The following is a 20,068-nucleotide window of genomic DNA, read 5'->3' as shown; positions in this document are numbered from 1 at the left end:
GTGTGTGTACATGCACACATAGACACACACACCAGCACACACCCACCAAATTTAGAATACTGGGAGAAGGTTGTTTCCTGCCAAAAGATCTAACAGAAGAAAGCTTATGTGCCGATCAAGTTTTAATAATGTGGTAACAAGAAATGTACACCATTTAGCAAGCACACAAAGACTGTGGGTAGGAACTACTAATCCCTTGAGTTTTTGGCTTTCCAGCCTGTTTTCTGCCTACCTTTGGAACAGTTTCGATAGTTACTACATTCAGAGAATCCAGGAGGACTGCGTGGACAGATGAACCTTTATTTAAAAAAATAGCACTTCAAATAAATTAAAAGGGACAACCGTCAAGTGTTCAAATTGTGAAGAAATAGTTGAAAACCTAGAGACTCCAAGCTGCAGTCTTCTAACCTCATTCTTTGTCCAATGGCAAAAACCCGCGCATCTCAGTACTCCCACTCCCTTCTTTCCCAACTGAGACGAGAGAAGCAATTGCAAGCAGGAGACCAGACGGAAGAGAAAGCTGCATCTGACTGGAATGAACATTGCCACGTACTTGCTAATACGGGTTTCACTTTATGACCAAATGCATCCTTTCAAAAATAAAAAAGGGGGAGGGAAGCTGCATGTTTTTTAAAAATTGAAATTATTTAGGGATAAAACACTAACTCTAGTGCCTTTAACGGGCAATAGCAACTTTTTTCCTCCGAAGTCAAACACCATCCCCAGCTGAGCCTTTGTGCTACAAGCTTTTCAAGAGATGTTACCTAAACTTTATTAAAAGAAAAGAACAAGTTTAAATATAGACACTGGACTAGCCCAGTCTGTATTTTCAAGTCCACATTCTTCATCTGAAGCATTGCATCAGGGACCCCCCTGAGTCTGCATATTTTCAAGTTCACAGTACATGGAACCAGTTTTTCTTTTTAATTTTTTCCTCACTCAGAGCAGCCACACACAGTGGCCGTTGACGCCAGAACCTTGGGCGGGGCCTTTTCCTATGAGGCCTGGCCAGAGCTGCCCAAGGTTTCTCCTCAATGAGAATAGATGCTGTCATGCTCTATGGATGGGAAAAAAGCAAGAAAATAAAAGCACCTGGTACAGGTTTCATGAGATCCATTCGGATTCGCTAAGTTCCAAACCCGCTGCTGAATGCTGTTTGTCCACTCTGTGTGTTAACAGTTTGTGGCATTGGAGTCGGTCTCAATTTGAAGAACTGTTATTGGACGCCCCAGAGGTTGATGCAATAGCAGCTCCAGCAGGGCTACTTGTGGAGACCGACTTTCGGATATGAGGCAGCAAGTAGGGGTCACAGGCCAGCTGCTGAACATCGATGCGGTCCTCCTTTCGGTAGGCCAAGCATCGCCGGATAAAAGCCTGCAAAGGAAAGTTTCTTGTAGAAGGTTGTAGCAGACAATCCCAGCACCCCGGAGGGAACTAGAGGCTCTGGATCTACTGCCAGGGCCCGAAGCAGACATCTCATAAAGAGAAGGGGCTTAAGGCCTTTCCTGGAAGCCATCAGGCAGACCCAGGGAAGATAAGGAAAGGGCACCCCTCTGTTGCAATATTCTCCATTCCCTCCCGCTACAGAAGGGCCTCTATAAGTACTCCTGCCTGTAAAGCACTAGACCAACCAAAAAGTGTTGGTTTGGATGGGAAAAGTCTAACTTCACAGTCTTGCATCAACAAACCACAGTCTCATGTGAATTTCCAAGGAAGTGGAAATTCTAAGCTTATACTACCACCAATGCAGTGAAAAGAGATTGACAATGATTGACAACACAATATGTGCATGTGCAGCTGGAGTGTACTGGGCACTGAACCTAGGGGTGTTCTACTACCGAGCAACATGCCCAGTGGCTCTGAAATGCTTTCCCTACATACCCTATCTTCCCGTGAAAGGTCATTAAGCAAATGATGAGGCACTATCTAAGCATTATAGGGAAAACTGAATAGGACTATATCTCCAAAGGTACTACAGACACAAAAACAGTGAGGGAGTTTGACAAGGAATTCGAATTTATTACCAACATGGCGGTTTTCTTTCTACTAAGTATGAAAGGCTATGTAGTCTTACTTCTATAATTCTTATCACTGACCTATATACCATTATTTTCCTCTTGCTTTCTTCCTATTATTCAACTAGACAGTTCTATTTACTCAGTTTTATAATGCAACTATTTTAAATAAATGAATCATTTTGAAAAGTCTAAAGCATCATTATCACCAAAAGCCTATACTTTACAGTAGGGTGAAAATGATGTGCCAATGTAGGGTCACCAATAATAACAAATGTACTACTCTGATATCTGATGTTGATATGGGAGGTTCTAGGGGAGGGGCAGGTAGTATATGTGTACTATGTATTTTCTGCTCAATTCTGCTGGGAACCTAACACTGCCCAAAAAACCTAAGTTTATTTACAACAAAATGTGTAATGCAAAATAAATGATTTTCTATTTTTTCCAAGTTTAATTAACAAAAGTACAATGCCACCAGGTGCAGTGGTGCAGACCTGTAATTGTAGCAACCCAGAGGCTGAGGCAGGAGGATCAAAAGTTGGAGGCCAGCCTTAGTGACTTAGCAAGACCCTGTCTCAAAAAAAAAAAAAAAAATGGAAACATAGAGGGCAGCCTGGGGATGTAGTGCAATGGTAAAGCATCCCTGGGTTCTATCCACAGTACCAACCCCCCCCCCCAAAAAAAAACCCAAGAAAAACAAAAATCACACAATGCCAAATTTGGGCTTTCAAAAAATCAAAGATACTTACTTACTTGATTGAAGATTTGGAAGATAAAAACAAATTCACAGAAATGAATATAACAACACTTGGTCTTTAAAAGAGAACCTTTCTGCTGGATGCAGTAGCACACAGTTATAATCCCAGTTTACGTGGGAAGCTGAGGCAAGAAGAGAAGACCACAAATTCCAGGCTAGCCTCAGCAATTTAATGAAACCCTGATTCAAAATGAAAAGGGCTGGGCATGTTGCTTAGTAGTAGAGAACCCCTGGGTTCAGTGCCCAGTACACACTCCTGCCACACATACACACATGCAAAAAGTTTAACAGGGTTGGGTCAGACACTGGCAAAATAAACAACTACTACTACTACTACTACTACTACTACTACTACTGCTTCTTCTTTTTTAAATAAATGTTATTTATTTATTTATTTATGGGACTGAACTCAGAGGCACTCATCCTGAGTTCAACAACTGAGCCACACCATATCCCCAGCCCTACTTCTTCTATCTTTAATTTTCTTTCTACATAGCTGCCAGTGTATGCTCTTAAAACTGCAACTGGATCACACAGTTGTCCTAATTACACCCCTCGCCTCCTTCCACCATGTTTCACAATGGCCCAGAGCCTTTCTACCATTCTCTCCTCTGTTCTGCATAAGTGGTGGACCTGTGAGCTCATTCTCACACGTGAGCTGTGCTTGCTTCTCTCAAGAATGCTTCCCCCACAGATCTACGCATGGCTCCCATCTTCACATCAATGGCTCAAGACACTGCCTGAAATGTCCATTCATCATCGAGGCCATCCCCAACCATGCCATCAAAAAAGGGGTTCCCACCTCCCTAGCGAACCCTCTCCCCTACCGCTTACTCTAATTTATTTTCTTTATAACATTTATAACCATCTAATATGTATCCAATTACGTTTTATTGTCTCTCCTATTGGAATATAAGTTTCTTAAGGACAGGAAACTCATCTGTATAGTTTATTGCCACATTTTCACAATTCCATCTCCACTACCTACAACACTGTCCAATGACTAATAGGCACTCAATAAATATTTGCTGTGGGAGGAGAGGGAGAAAAGAGGGTAGGGGTTGGAGAAATACTTATGTAGAAGGAGGAAGAGGCCAGATAGGAGGCAATTAGCGGAAAAACTCAGATATTTCCGTATTCTTTATAGCAGGTCCATTCAATTTACTCTAAAGTCAAGAACATTTGTTCATCTATTTATTGAATGAATACTAAAATTTGACAAAATGGTCAAAATGAAGAAATGGGTCTTCAGAGATCTGACAGATGAAAATTAAACATCTTTTAGGCAACCTGTTCCTCAGTGTTACCCTAGATAGCAGATGGGGCATGGTCATTAACTAAGAGCAACTGCAGAAGGTACTGAATGGCAAGTGATTCAGTCCTTTTGAACCTCACAATTACCTGAAAGCATTTCTGTTTCATGGGTAAAGCAAAACAACTCAGAAAGTTTAAGTAAACTAGCCCAAAGTCATATAGCTGTTGAGTCCAGTGCTGACATCAAAATTAGGGCAGGCTTCACCACTGAAGGTCTCTCTAGTCCTCTCCCAGGAGTTAGAAACCCTGCATGTGCCTTAGCAATGTTACGGAACTCCTTCCTTGCAGATTTTTTTTGTGGGGGGGGTGGTTGGTGGGGGAGGGAAGGGAGCACACTGGGGATCGACTCCAGAGGCACTTTACCAATGAGCTACATCCCCAGTTTTTAAATTTTTTTTTTTTTTCCTATCCTTCTGCCTCAGCCTCCAGAGCCACTGGGATTACAGGTGTACATCACTACACACAGCACTCCCTTGCAGATTTAATTTACTGGTTATGGAGTGTTTAAGCCCAAATGATGGGGGCAAGAAGTCATCCTGTCAGGAATTATAAACAACTGCTAAAGATATTCCCTCTTTCCATGTAATACATGGAAAAGCTGATGTAATACATCAGCTAGAACACTTAGAAAAGAGACTCCTTTCTAATCTACTTCACATAGGTGTGCCATGAGGAAACAGCAAGACAAACATTCGTAAAAAGAATTAGACTTATACTATTTGCTTTGACTTTAAAGTTCTGAATGACCATGGCATCCAACAGAGCTGACCACCACTGACCTTAAGTAGCTTTGGATAATACATAAGAAGAGATCAAGTATATGAACAGCTAATGAAATCTTGGTTTGCAAGACTGATTATTTTAATTTTCTTTCACCACCTCCATTCCATGTTTCCTTGGCCACCGTGAAGGTTTAGATACACGTTCACCAACTGGTATAGACTTTACTGTTTACTACTCACTGCTGTTTAACCCCAATGCCTTAGTACTCATATCATTTTTCCCACATGGGACTTAACTCCCAAAATTGATAGTCCTTAAATAGGAATGAGGCTGGGAATCCTTTCTATTGCCCTCAAAGCCTGGTACATCACCATCGAATTGCTCTCCTTTCTCTGCCCTGACTCTAGGGAGCCTTTGTGGATTAAAAACCCACCTACCAACATTCCTTTCACTGGACTTAGAGATGAGATGGGCAGAGTATAAGCAATATTCTTCTCTTATTTTTAGGAATATTTAACTCATGCCTTTCCTAATGTTTTTAATAACTGATTTTCAAATCAAATAATTACATATCCACTACTACCCAAAGAAATAAAAGAAAGCAAAGCAGTCACTTCTGTTAGCTGATGGATTAAACTTACCTTTGCTTCAGGTGTTACTACTGGCTTTGGTGGGAACTGCACTTCAGTAGCTTTAAGAATAGTATTCTCCTGTAGAATGTCTTGCTGGGACTGGTTATGGCCAAAGGGCTGTCATATTAAAAACAACACAAACAAGCAAATAAGGGTAGGTCTCTGATTAAAATTAAAGAGAATACAATTCAGTACCACAGGGAAGAGAGAGGGGAAGACATTTCCCCTACCATGGCTGGAAGGGATTCTGGAGATGATTTTTTCCATTTTGCTCCTTTCACAGATAAGAGGAAAGGGCTCACAGCTTAAGGATTAGGTCAAACAAGGCAGAGCAGGAACCAGCAGCAGCATTTCCTATCTCAAGCTTTGTTCACAATAAAAAAGGGGAAGATACAGAGCAGGAACCAGCAACCTGTTGTACTCTGAATGACACCTGTGGGCCTAAGCACTACACACATGTGCCTACCACTGGCTAACCTAAGATGCAGAGAAAAAAGTATAAAAAAGGAAGTAAAAGAGTAGAAGTGCTAAGGAGAGAGTGGGAACAAAAAAGGACTGGGGCCACTTAGTGCTGGTATCTGTCCCCAAATTGACATTTCCTGATAAACTCTTTAAATAAGTTCAAGCTTACTGTCATCTCTACCATCTTTCTACCAAAAGACCTTAAATGATTCTTTCTACATGACCTATACCACTACCATCAACAGCCAATTCAACATTATCAGAGAGTATAAATAATAATTAAACCCTACTAGTTTCCCTGAATAGTCTCCATGATTCGGAGAGGTAAGAGAAAGACCAAGGAAAAGTTAAATGGGAAGGAGTCATCTGATTAAGAGCTTGGTATGGGGAGTCTAATCAAAATGTTAAGATTTTACAGGTATTTCAGGGCTCCCATCTGGCTTACACCCATAGCCGAATGGAATCACTGAGACACACAAAACTGAAGATTAAAATAGGAATATATATACATAACTGGATCCCTTTATAAGTTAAACTTACAAGGGAAAAACAAATGTGAAAATTCATTAGATGTAGTTTACTACCTGGGTTATTATTTGTTTAAATAACATTACCTCAATCAGAGACAAGAGGCAAGGGATACTTTCTGACACCACCTCCCTAGTATAAAATGTAAAGCACACTTTCATTAACATTAAAAATAAAGTCTAGGGATTTTCTGAATCTTAGTTCTTAGGCCCCTTGAGAATGATCTTGACTATTCACTATAAACTACTTCATGTTAAACCCCTTCACATATTATGAGAATCAAAACATGTTCTGGATCTAACTGAGAACAGCAAAACTGCATGTTTTCAATGGCCCAGCAGAATTCATTAGATACCCTGTACTTGAGAATTTGTGCTTATGCATAAAGCTTTTATTAGTAAGTCTGTATTTTCTTTGAACCGTTACTTTTGAGATTCCATTTAGTATAACCCAATGATTAACTCCAAGAGCAAATCCACACCAAGGTACAATGTATATATGCCACCCAGGAAGCAAGTCAAGCTGCTATCTCACCCTTCTTCCTTACCTTTCTTCCATATAGACACTGGTAGAAGATCACACCCACTGACCAGACATCAACTTTATTTGAAATCTTTGGTGGTTCCTTCCCAACCACAAAACACTCTGGTGGTAAATACCTGGGAGAAAAGAGAAATAAAAATTCTTAGAAAATAAATATATAAATCTAAGACAACTATAAAAAGGCAAAATAAAAGGTCTTATTGATAATTGCAATATCTGGATTTAAAATCAACTTAGAAAAGTATGAGAGTCAATGAAAAGATTTAGGAAGGTGGCAATGCCCATATAGGCATTAAAATACATTTCTCTTTTTACAGAAAGAGGAAAATATTCTCCCTAGTCTGCAGTCTCCTTTCCTGGAGCTATGCCTAATCCAAGTGTCATTCAACATGCTTTTTGTTGTTGTTGTTGTTGTTTTTGTGGTACTAGGGAGTGAACCCAGGGTCTTGCCCATGCTAGGCAAGCACTCCACCACTGGGCTACATAAACCTTTATTTGATAGACTTTTATTTTATTTATTTATATGTGGTGCTAAGAATCAAACCCACTGCCTCTCACATGCTAGACAAGCTCTACACCACTGAGCTTCAACCCCAGCCCCAACAGATTTTTTAATGGGGTGGGGACAAAAGAAAAGACTTTCCTTTTACAATCACTTTATCAACAAACATTAAAATATAACTAAAAATGGTTTTCTTTCATTGACTAAAGATGTCTCTAACATCAATAAATGGTTTTTGCTTTTTTTTTTAATACTGGGGATTAAAACCATGGCTTCCACTAAGATTACTGCCAGTCCTTAAAAATTAGTGCGGGTTTTTTGTTTTTTTGTACTGGGGACTGAACCCAGGGGTGCTTTACCACTGAGCTATATCCCCAGCTTATTTTTTAATTTTGAAATAGGGTCACACTTAGTTGATGAGGGTCTCACTCAGTTGTCCAGACTGGCCTTGAACTTATGGTCTTCCAGTTTCAGTTTCCCAAATTGCTGGGACTAACAAGTGTCCACATGGTGTGCCACCATGCCCTGAAAAATTAACAGATGGTTTTAAAAGTCAAGTTAATTCAGGTCTCATTATAGAGCTCTGTGGGGCATGGAGCGGGTAGTCTGTCCTTTTTCTTTTTGTTTTTTTTTTGGTGGAACCAGAGATTGAACCCTGGGGTCCTTAGCCACTAAGCCACATTTCCAGCCCTTTTTTACTTTTTATTTAAAGACAGAGTCTCACTGATTTGTTTAGGGCCTCACTTAGTTGCTGAGGATGGCTTTGAACTTATGATCCTCCTGCCTCAGCCTCCGAAGTCACTGGGATTACAGGCATGTGCCACTGCACCTGGCTCTATTCTGCCTTCTTAAGGTAGCCTTTTTGTGAAATGTTGACTAGAATTAACTCTAACATAAAAAATCAAGGGTAAGTTGGTGTGAAGGCGCATGCCACCTCCTTGGGAGGTTGAGGCAGGAGAATCACAATTTCGAGGCCAGATGGGGCAACTTAGCAAGACTCTGTCTCAAAATATAATAAAAAAGGGCTAGGACCACTGCTCCTATTTACAGCTCTTGCATTGTATGAATAAGGTCCTAGGTTCAATCCACTATACTACCAGCAAAAACAAAAGCAAAAATAGAGCTGGGGTTGTAGCTCAGTGGTGGAGCACGTGCCTAGCATGTGTGAGGCACTGGATTTGATTCTCAGCACTGCAAATAAATAAATGTCCATTAACAACAAAATAAATAAATAAATCAAAAGATATTAAAGTTCAAATTATCAAAAGACTTTATATTTCCTACTTTAAGGAGGATAGGGGTTTATTGGCAAATAGTGCAGCAAAAGCCAAACAAACTTGTTAGCACAACCTGTTTCTCACCTAAATTCCTTCCCTCCCCACCAATGGTCTCTAAAGAAACAGAGGACAGCTGACTACACCAAATTGTAAGGTATGGAAAGTTAAGTGCTTCTGGGCATTCAGGAAACCAAACAAATACACCTGGAGTCTTAGCTTTGGCACAACTAGAAGGTAAAATTCTGAAGAAAACAGATCAATTTCTGCTGATTTTGTGCTGGCAAAACCCATTCTATGAAAAACTCTTATTTTGGACCCTCACTGTACACCTGGGATAAAAATCTAAACTTAGAGCTTAAGGGAACCATAAAAGGCGAGAGGCAGATGTTCCTTCTCCTATTTTCCATCTTTGTTAAGTTTAGTTCAAATGAAAGGCTTTCTCTCTTTTCTTTTTTGTCTGTCTGTTCATTTGTTTTGTGAGGTAGTTCAACTTGTACTTGAACTACTGGTATCAAGCAATTCTCCTGCCTCAACCTCGTGAGCAGCTGGGAATATAGACTTGTGCTGCTGTACACAGCATTTTTTTTTTCTTTAAAAGAAGTTTGTTCACTTATCTTATTTTTCTTAACAAAATATTTTTGAACGATTAGGGCCTTTGACTAGATGATATTTCACAATGAAAACTTTTAGCCAAAATGTGCTGAGGCCTGGGGGTGTAGCCCAGTAATAGAGTGCATGCTTAGCATACAGGAGGCCCTGGGGCACCACAAAAAACAAAACCAAATAAATAACCAGCTGGGCACAATGAGGTGCTTCTGTAGTTCCAGGCTTTTTTTTGGTGGANTATACTTTAGAGGTTAGGCGGGAGATTTTTTTTGGGGGGGGGGGGTTGGGGGGTTGGGGAGCTGAAGCAGGAGGGTGGTTTGAGCTTGGGAATTTGAGACCAGCCTGGGCAACACAGACATGCATCACAACAAAACAGAAACAGTTTCCAATTTGTGGCATTAATAACATACCTATGAAGTAAAGTCCCCCCCCCAAAAAACACCAAAACCCACACTGAAAAATGAAATATCGATCCATCCAGAACTTAAAGAAGGAAAAAAAAATCAAAGAAATAAAAAATACAGGGAAAAAAAATTTAAAAACCCAGCTCTTCCAACTGTCACAAAAAACTCCCCAGATCCAAGCTTTCACAGTCTTGATTCTTTAATATACAAAACTTAAATATGATCTTGGATAAAGGAAAAACATAAGCTTGATTCTAAAATGATCAATTTAATGTGTTTTTAACTTTTGGTAGAGGTGGTAGGGAAGATCAGGGGTTGGTAAGCTTATCCAAAGACAGCACAATAATTTGGCTAGATTTTCAGAATATAAATGACACTCGTACTTGACAGTACAAGTCTGGTAAATCACTTTTTAGGTCTCAGTTTCTCCATCTATAAATGAAGAAACAAACTAGTTCTTTACCCAAATAATACTGAAAATAAAGATTCTCATTTCCTGTCAAGGAGTTTGGGAGGAAAACTAAAGACCGTTCTATAATGCTACACTAAACTGTGTTAAAATACACACATACAGCTGTATTTCTATCACAATAAAAATTCTCTTACAGAGAAATGATGTTCACGGCATAGTCTATGTTTCACTATTTTAAAGAAGTAGTCAATGTAGAAGAATTCTGGAACAACTAAAAACTGCAAATAGTCACTCAGAATATTATATCCTTCCAGTATATTTGTAGCTCTCTGGGTCATGTTAAGAGGATGACATGGAGGGATGGTGATTATGATAATATTTTCACTAACACAGAGACTCAAACCTTCAGAAAAATCTATAAAATTTAATTTTTTCAGAAGCCCCCTTTCTTATATGCATTATGAAAATCTTCAAACATAATCTAAAGTAAAAAGAACAGTAGGGCTGGGGTTGTGGCTCAATGATACAGTGCTCGCCTAACACGTGTGAGGCCCTGGGTTCGATCCTCAGCACCACATAAAAGTAAATAAATAAAACAGAAGTATTAAAAAAAAAAAAAAGAACAGTAAAATAAACCTCAAAATAACCATTCTCCAGCTTTAATAAGCATCACCATGTGGCCAATCTTTGTTCATACACACCCTTTCCCATGAACCCCCATATAACATATAACTTTGAAGCAAAACTTTTCTTTTTTTGGGCGGTGGTATTGGGGATTGAACCCAGGGCCTCATGCATGTGATGTTAAGCCCTCTGCCACTGAGCTACATCCCCTGGCCTTCATATGATATTTATTTAAATTCCAATTGCTAAATTTTTTTTATAACTAAGTAAATAGAGCATTATGTAGGAATAAGATCACTATTTTAAACACGAAAAAAAAAAATGCACCTTTTAAAAAGAATGAGCTGTCAAACATAAAGCCCAAATCTAAGTTCTAGCAAATTTATATAGTTGAAGTATAAAACTCTTTCCGGAATTTCCAACAATAGATATTTTTGCATCCCCAGTTAGTGACAGGGACACTAACCCACAATAATTATCATATCGAATAAACATTGTAAGTGCAGCTTCTATTTTAAACCTCAAATTTCAGAGTTTTAATTTAGAGACTGACTCTTTACTATAAGCACCATTTCCACAAGCACAAGGAGCAATGGAGAGTACTGTGTGGTGCACTGGGTATTAACAGCCTCACTCTGTGCATAGTGAATGGCATGGCCCTCATCCCTGTCTGCTTCCTTGTCAAGCTTTTCATTCCTAGTCAGTATTCTGCTAAGGCCTACTGCCTCTAGTCCCAAATATAAGTGACCCCTGACGAAGGGATACAAGAGCATGTTACGCCTTCCTTAGTGCTAAGGAGCCCTTCCAGGTTCAAAATCACAGATGCCAATATATGGCTTTGTATAACCACCTTGAAGGGAAAGGAAAGCTTTGTTAACTTACTTTTACAATTACAAAGTTAAATGCCTCGGCCACAGGTAATAGCAAGGGGAAAAAGTAATAGTAGGCAGGAATAGAAGAGGTTATAGCAAAACTAGCTGAAGTAGGGTAATTGGGGAAAGACAGGTGACAGTAAATGGTGAGAAGAAATGTGTCTCACAACTTTGTAGAACATGGTTAACAGATATGGATAAACTTCTGGTAAACTGTGTTCACTTGTTCCTGTATAGATTTCATGGGATGCTGTGGTTTTTTTCCATCCTGATCTTCACAACTCCTTAATTCTTGATAGTCCATCATCCTCAGGTAACTCTAGAAACAAATCCCTCATCCCATTAACCCATGAAGAGAGAGACCTCCATTTGTACCGAAAATAATTTGGACCCATTCTTTTTATATACCACATGAACAACCTCACTCTCTACTGACTTGTAAGGTCAGCCCTGTGGAGAAAACATACATCTCTAAGACCTGGCCACACATAAGCTCTCAAGGGTTTTCAAGAGAGGAAAGAAAAAGTAAGACAATTAATATAAAAGGTCAAACTGCTGAAAAGACAGTTACATTATTTCTGCCTTAGTACACAGTATATGAAAATTGTTAATTACCAAGGCTTCTGTATGGCAGAGACACATTTCCACCAGCCAACTTGCCAGGCCTCCTGAATACCTACCAATAAGTACCAGCACCTTGTGACGTTAGCTCCATGCCGTCCACTGAATTGTAGCTATCGTCATCCATGATCTTGGAAAGACCAAAATCTGTAATTTTTATCTCTCCACATGCTGTACCATTTACTAAAAGAATATTACCTAAAAAGATAAAAATCTTCATGAATAAGCAGAGACTTAAGAGAAAAATCCAAAGTAATAACAGACAAAAAGAGAAGAACTGGACTCAAATTCTTGCAACCATATAAATCTTCAGAATAAAGCTATCTAACTCTCGATGCTACAGGAGAATCCTTGATGTCTACTGAAAAGTTCTGTTTCCCAAGAATTATCTGCTTAATGTGCCAAAATTACTACTATGAGCACTGGAAACAGAAATAAGTTGCCAAAGTAAAATATCACTTGTACAGTTGGTCATAATGATGGGAAAACTTCATTTGAACTTTAGTGAAATCTCTACCCTGTTTAGAATGGGTGTGTGTGTGTGTTAAAAAAATATATACATAGGAATGGTAGCTAACATCACAGCACCACCTACAGGTCATATGGCAGTAAAGTGCATTGAATTCATAGATGGAAAACCTAGTCACAGAGTAGCCGTTGTTTTTAAAAATCATTTTATTGTAATTAATTTTTAAGTCACCTGACTCTTTTTAGCACATTAAATAGTAAATAGTGAGATTTAATGTGTATCTATCAGAAGAGTAAAACAATATTAATCATTTTTCCACACTGGGAGGTAAATGGGAACCATCTTCTTAATGCTCCCAACTGAATTGGTTAGAGCTGTCTACATGGAACACATGTAGATTCTTAAGAAATAGCTGAAGATAACAACAAAAAATAGAGATAAAGCTGGGTGCAGTGCTGCACTCATACAACCCCAGCAGCTCAGAAGGTTAAGATAGGCAGATTCAAAGTTCAAAGCCAGCCTCAGCAACTTAGCAAGGCCTTAAGCAACTTAGTGAGACCCTGTCTCAAAATAAAATATAAAAACAACTGGGTATAGTGGTGCACACCTGTAATCTCAGCGGCTTAAGAGGATCGCAAGTTCAAAGCCAGCCTCAGCAATTTAGCGAGGCGCTAAGCAACTAATTCAGTGAGACCCTGTCTCTAAATAAAATACAAAAATAGGGCTGGGGATGCAGTTCAGCGGTGGAGTGCCCCTGAGTTCAATCCCTGGCACACAATAAACAAACAAACAAATAAACAAACGAATAAATAAATAAATGGTGAAAAGGGCTGGGAAAATGTGGCTCAATGGTTAAGCAACCCTTAGATTTAATCCCAGTACGAAAAAAGAGAGAGATAAGAAGCCTATGTGTCCTATATTCTTTGTTGATGACTATCAAAATTATGTGATAATCTACGAAAAGGTGAAAAATTCTCAAAATTTAATGAAATGGAAGGCACATGTGCAAAATAAGTCATTTTGGAGGCACTTATCAAAATAAGACTTGGAGCAGAGGAACCACTACGTAGTGTGAGTGACGAGAGAAAAAGCAAAACTAACTTGTCAGAACAGTTCTTTCTCAAATCTTGCTTATCTGCAACTAAAAAAATATTTTAAAAAAAAAGTAAAGGTCAATTGGAAGACTGAAAAGTCACCAATACTGTCTCCTAAAAGTTAGACATACCTGGTTTGAGGTCATAGTGTATGATGGGAGGTTTTATTTCATTTAGGTACTTTAAAGCATTCACAATTTGCATGATAATGGATCGGGCCTCTTTCTCCGACATTAATTTGTGCTGTTTCAGGTAGAAGTCCAGATCATTTCCCTCACAGTACTCTAACACTGTACAAAACCTAAAGACAAATAAACCAACATTTAGCCATGGAATAAGAACAAGCCAATTAAGATGATCTAAACCAGTCCCAGAGAAAACTTTAGGTCATTAGCTTCTCTTCTCCTTTTTTCTGTTTCTTAAAACACTCTTCTATTCTTTACTCAGTATCTGCTACCGGAGCAGTTCATGGAAGAAAAGTACTCGCTCTCTTGGAGAAGAGCCTCATGCCCTCCCTGTTGGCATTAACTGTACTGAGAGTCACAATGGAACAGTTCTTTTGGATCCCAGACTTGAAAAACACTGAGAAGAACTATAAGATATGTGAGCTGGACATCTTGTGAGGGTCTCCTTCACATACTCATCATGCACACATTTCTGAACAGCCATGCTGTGATCAAGTACACAATTCTCACTGCAAACATTTTATATAACCCTGAGTGCTAACTATGAGGAAGAATCTAGAATTTGCCCAGGTCCCAAAAATTGGGCACATATTATGTATCCTAGCAGTTTGGCATAATGCTACATAAATGTGTTATTACATGGTATCGGGTCTATTTTTTCTTGTTTTATATCAACACATCTGTACACATTTAAGACCCACATTTAAGACTACATATTATTAGTGGCATTGTAGGTCAGGTATCTATCTTCCCAGGTGTTATAAGCTGAAGTAAGGTTTTTGAACTATTTGAATATCTCTGAGAGATGAGTACCTTTTGAACTATTCTAACTTGTTACAATGTTGGATCTATTAGTCAGTGTCTAGCCAGGAAACAAAAAACACTTTAGTACAGGCTGGGGATGTAGCTCAGTGGCAGAGTGTTTTTATCTATCAAGTACAAGGCCCTGGGTTTGATCCCCAATACTGCAAACAAACAAACACCCCACACTTAAGGAGAAAAAAACTGATCACAAAGGCGATGGAAGAGTTAAGCGAACACACTGACCAGTGAGGAGCCCCAGAGATCAACTACAGCAGAGAGCCATTAGTACACTAAGGCGAAAGGGTCAGAGGGAGGAGATGGTTCAATCAGAACCCAGGATCACCAGGGGAAACTGGAACTGTGGAGTGAGGTTTTGGGGAAGAGACACATCCCCTGCATCTCTGCCTCCCTATCTGCTGGACATCAACTAATGTATGAGCTTGGTAAGCACAGCCTACAAAAAAGAGGCAACCCCCCTAGATGCAGAGCAGGGAAGGGTGAGGAACAGAAGTAAAAGCACACAGGCTCAGGAATGTGAGTTCTGGGCAACTGGAGACTTTCAAAAAGCACTGCAACTGACTGCAAACATTCATGGCCTTATGAAACATAGCAGGGCATGCTATCACTCTTTTGAAAATAAATATATGATTTATATAGATGCTAAAATCTGAAACAGATTTTCATGCTCAGTGAACTGATTCTTTGACACAAATGTAAGCTAGAAATAAAATTTCTCTTTTAGTACCTAAACAATTCTCAGGAGACATTCTAAAACAATGGTCTTTTTTTTTTTTTTTTTTTTCGGAGAAATTTCATCATACACAACAGGAAGAAAGAAAAAAAACAACTCGAGAATAGTATGGAATCAACTTATCACATTAAAAGTGAACATATAATTCAGAACAGCAGGTAATCCAAGCCATTATATTTATTTTTGAAATGGTCTTACTACTTACATTTTAGAAAGGGGGAGGGGGCTCTACCTGTTATTCAAGGAATCTACTCAAAGCAAAACAGTCATGCCATCCTGTGGAGCCAGGTTTCCCACTCCTGCCCTTTAACCAGATTATTTTTCTGAATCCTACTCCATTCAAAACAAACGGCTATGCCTGGTACAAAGGGCCTCCTCAGTGAAAAGGGAATGATACCCTGAGCAGATGGAAGAGAGGCCATGTTTCCAAAGAGAATATGGCCTTTTGTGGACATTTCTAAATGTCAGACAATTATCTGTGTAGCAATTTAAGATAGCTGTTGGCTGAATAGACCAAATTCCTAGGATCACCTTAGGAGGCTGAGGGAACACCTGAAGGCCAGAGCTAAGGTATATTCTTACTCAGGCCTGACTCTGTAATTACAGAGAAAACATTTTCCAAGTGCTGAACTATTTCTTGACTCCTTGATAAGCCCAGAAGTTCTAGAACTTACTTATCCATACCAGGCTTGGATAATCTTATATGTTGTTACCTGGTATAAGACATATCATTTCTCTGGTTCTCAAAAGATACCTATACAATAAGAAGACTGGAGTCTGAGATACATTTCAATTTTAATATCCCATACCCCTATGAACTACATTTCAACTTGAAGCATTAGGCTCTAGACTTGTGTCATATCCATAATCTTGTTCCAGGGTAACATCATCTTGTTGATACCCTTTCAAAGCCTGCAGGGTTCATGAGAATCTCTAAGATGTGGTATAGATTTTTGACTAACCTACCCTCTCTGGGCCATGTCAGTGGCATGCTGGCATTAATTTGTGCCAATTACCAAGAGATGGCTACTAAGTTTTCTGGAATTTTGTGAGCCAGTTACTAAATAATTTGTAGGACAAATGGATAAGCAAAATGTGGCAAATCCATATAACAGATTTTTATTTGGCCATAAAAGTGAATGAAACACTACATACTACAATTTGATTCCACTCATGTAAAGTAGCAGTTGCTTAGGGCTGGGGGAGAAAGATGGGAGATGTGTGTTTTGAAATAGAGGAATGATAGTGAAGGTATAGGCTTCTTCTAGGGTGATGAATATGTTCTAAAAACAGCTCTGGTGATGGCTGCATGAGTCTGAATATATACTAAAAAAATCACTGAACTGTGTCCTTTTTAAATGGATGAGTCTTATGGTATATGAATTATAAATAAAGTCATTTTGTTGTTTTTTAAATTGGTGGCTAAAAACTGAAGATGGTGGAAGTATTTATACTACAGAAAGTGGCAAACACTACAAATAAGCCTGTCTCTATCCCCATTAAGCTGACTGTTAAACATTTATTATCACACAATGTCCATAACTTTCGGCCTAGAGATATCCATCTGACCCAAATCTGAATTTACATATGATAATTTTCCCATAAATTAATAAATTTGTTTCCATCAGAGGGTATTTCCTGGGTCCAGATTTAACCTCTATTCCATGAATACTCAAGACTTTGAAAAAATAATATTAACTGCTACAAGAAAAGGGCACAGCACTTACGAGTCAGTATCCAGTGAAAAGTAATCATACAGCTTAACTATTCTGGGATGATCCAGTTCTTTGTGAATCCGGTATTCCCTACATGCATGCCTGTAAACAAAATGGAATATTAACAAGAAGGCACTTCAGTCTGCATTTTAGAACTCTTTAAAGATACTTATAAACATTCTCTCATTAATCTACCATTTCCACATATTTATTCCATTCAGATCCATCTGGTCCCTCAACTAATTTGTTTGTTTCCTTATTCTGTTTCTCTATTGATATCTACACCAAGTCAAATACAACAGTCACTAGTATGGCAGTATGTATAAATGTGGATGTATAATCATGTGATCCTGTAATCTGTACATGTGGTAAAAATAAGAATTCATACCCCATTTGAATCAAATGTATGATATATGATATGTCAAGATCATTGTAATGTTTTGAGCAACCAATAAAAAAAAAGTCAACTTTTTATCCTTTTCAAGTTCCTTCTATTACAACCACACCTCTTATATTTATATCCAAATAGCAAAGATTTAATAATTAAAAAGATAACTTTTCTCCCTCTCCTTTAAAACTGTAAATATAAATATTTATATCCTTGGGTTTATTTCACACATACACACACACAATCAAACTTAGTTTATAAACTACTTGGATTAACAGATTATCTAACACATAAATGAACTGGCAAAGCTTTTATCTTTTATTTTGAAATCGTACTCCTTACAAATAAAACTTCAAGTGTTATTAGCTTCACTTTGCCCTAAGAAAATATAAATTGATAAAAAAATGTAAAATTATAAAAATATAAATTGATAAAAAAATGTAAAATTATAAAAATTCATGCACAGCGGTCCCTCCATATCCATGGATTCAACTAATAGTAGGTCAAAATTTTCAGGAAAAACAACAGCATTTGTACTGAACATGCACAGGCTTTTCAACTATTTATACAGTATCTCAGTGTAGTAGGTATTGCAAGTAATCTAGAGACAATTCAAATTATATGGGAGAATGTCCATGGGTTACAAGCAAATATTATGTCATTCTATATAAGAGACTTGCTTAGCTGCAGATTTGTGGTACAGGTGAGTGTCCTGGAATGAATTCCACAAGGATACCAAGGGATGACTGGATTATTATCATTCTTAAGTACTTTTCTAAAGTCAAAATAATTTAATAAGACTAGGTACAAAAATGCATTATATAATCTAACGTATTCACATATGAAATTTTAAAAGAACAACAGAGTTTGTTTGTACAACAAGATTAATTTTTTAACGTATTTAGTTCTTCTCTACACAGAATAACTGGAAACTATTTTACATAATCTAGCACCATTTAATTTGGAATGTTTTGTTATAAGGTAAGAGTTAGGAGGGAGACATTTTTCCATAGTATAAACAAAATAAAACTTAAAAAATAAAAAAAGGGTAATGTTTTCTGAAATTTGTATATTCCACTTTATTTTAAAAAATACATAAAAAATACTCAACAACAAAGAAAGCTTAAGTCCGTGTGGTGGTACATCCTATAATCCTAGGAGCTCAGCAGGCCAAAGCAGGAGGATTGCAAGTCCAAGGCAAGCTTCAACAACTTAGTGAGACCCTGTCTCAAAATTAAAAAATTAAAAAGGACTGGGATGTGATGTGGCTCAGTGGTTAAGTGCCCCCTGGGTTCAATCCCTGGTACTGAAGGAAAAAAAAACAAAACTTAAGAAAAATTTTTTGGAAGCAGGGAGAAGGAGAAATCTAAAAGTAATTAATTAAATATGTTTTCCCCCAATGGACATTTTGTTTTGTTTGGACTTATTTTTCAAGTTGCCACTTCTGACCAACTTTGCTTCTTCTCAAGCTTCATTCCCCCCAGATCCCCCCCCCCCGTTTCTTTATTTTTTCTCAGTTCTTGGGACTGAACCCAGTGGTACTCTATTACTGCGTTACATCCCTAGCCTATATATACATATACAGGGGGAAAAAATAAGGAAGAAAGAAAATAAAACAAAACAACCACTTTTAATTTTTTTGAGGTTTTCTTTCTTTATTTACTCAAATAAATGATTTGATTCCAAATGAGATGAGGAAATCATCCCCCAAAATGGGTAAGCAATGAAAAGGCAGGGTAAGAGAATTTTCATATTGCTTGAAACCAGGGCCTTGTAAATATAAGTTCTGTACCACTGAGCTACATCTCCAGACTTTTTAATTTTGATGATGATGATGACAACAACAATTATATTTTTTGAGATACTGAGGCTTGAAACCCAGGAATACTCTACCACTGAACTACACCCCTATCTCTTTTTATTTTGTGAGAGGATTTCACTACATTGTCCAAGCTGGCCTTGAACCTGTGATACTCAAGTCTCCCTAGCAGCTAGGATTACAGATCGACAGCACCATGCCTAATGAATTTTTAAAGCACTCTTCAAAATCTTGTGTTTGATTTAAGCCTTCTTTAAATTCAAAGGTGTTAAATGACACTTGGCATTTCCTGCAGCTTGAAATTCATAGAATGGCTTCATATCATTTAGAAAGCAAATATTTCAAGGAAAAAGTGGAAATATTGAAGAATATCCTCCAAGAAAGAATGGAAGTCCCAAGAACTTGATACACTTCCTCCCAATTGTGTCTGACAAATGGAAAGTGGTCCCTGGCCACAGGTGACATCGATGGTGCTCAAGCACCATGATTCTGCCCTCCCCCCCCACCACCCTCCCTCCGCGCAGCATCGACGAACAAGCACACGACGT

At 38.3% G+C, this 20,068-nt stretch overlaps 1 protein-coding gene across 7 annotated transcripts in view; it reads right to left on the bottom strand.

The window, feature by feature from the left end:
- Window positions 1-280: 280 nt before the first annotated feature.
- Window positions 281-20,068, bottom strand: part of Tlk2 (tousled like kinase 2) — a 109,752-nt gene continuing 89,964 nt past the window's right edge. For all 7 annotated transcript variants that reach the window (XM_015504783.2, XM_015504784.2, XM_048798112.1 and 4 more), the window contains 6 exons: window positions 17,326-17,415; window positions 13,990-14,159; window positions 12,355-12,493; window positions 6,982-7,093; window positions 5,454-5,561; window positions 281-1,374 (listed from right to left, as the gene is read on the bottom strand). In XM_015504783.2, coding sequence (XP_015360269.1) covers window positions 1,201-1,374; window positions 5,454-5,561; window positions 6,982-7,093; window positions 12,355-12,493; window positions 13,990-14,159; window positions 17,326-17,415 — 793 coding nt within the window. In that variant the 3' untranslated portion in view covers window positions 281-1,200. The remainder of the gene's footprint in view (window positions 1,375-5,453; window positions 5,562-6,981; window positions 7,094-12,354; window positions 12,494-13,989; window positions 14,160-17,325; window positions 17,416-20,068) is intronic.

Source organism: Marmota marmota, unplaced genomic scaffold (genome assembly GCF_001458135.2).
Source record: "Marmota marmota marmota unplaced genomic scaffold, marMar, whole genome shotgun sequence".
Taxonomy (NCBI): domain Eukaryota; kingdom Metazoa; phylum Chordata; class Mammalia; order Rodentia; family Sciuridae; genus Marmota; species Marmota marmota.
The sequence above is the reverse complement of the archived record's forward strand: the minus strand, read 5'-3'. Positions and strand labels throughout refer to the sequence as shown.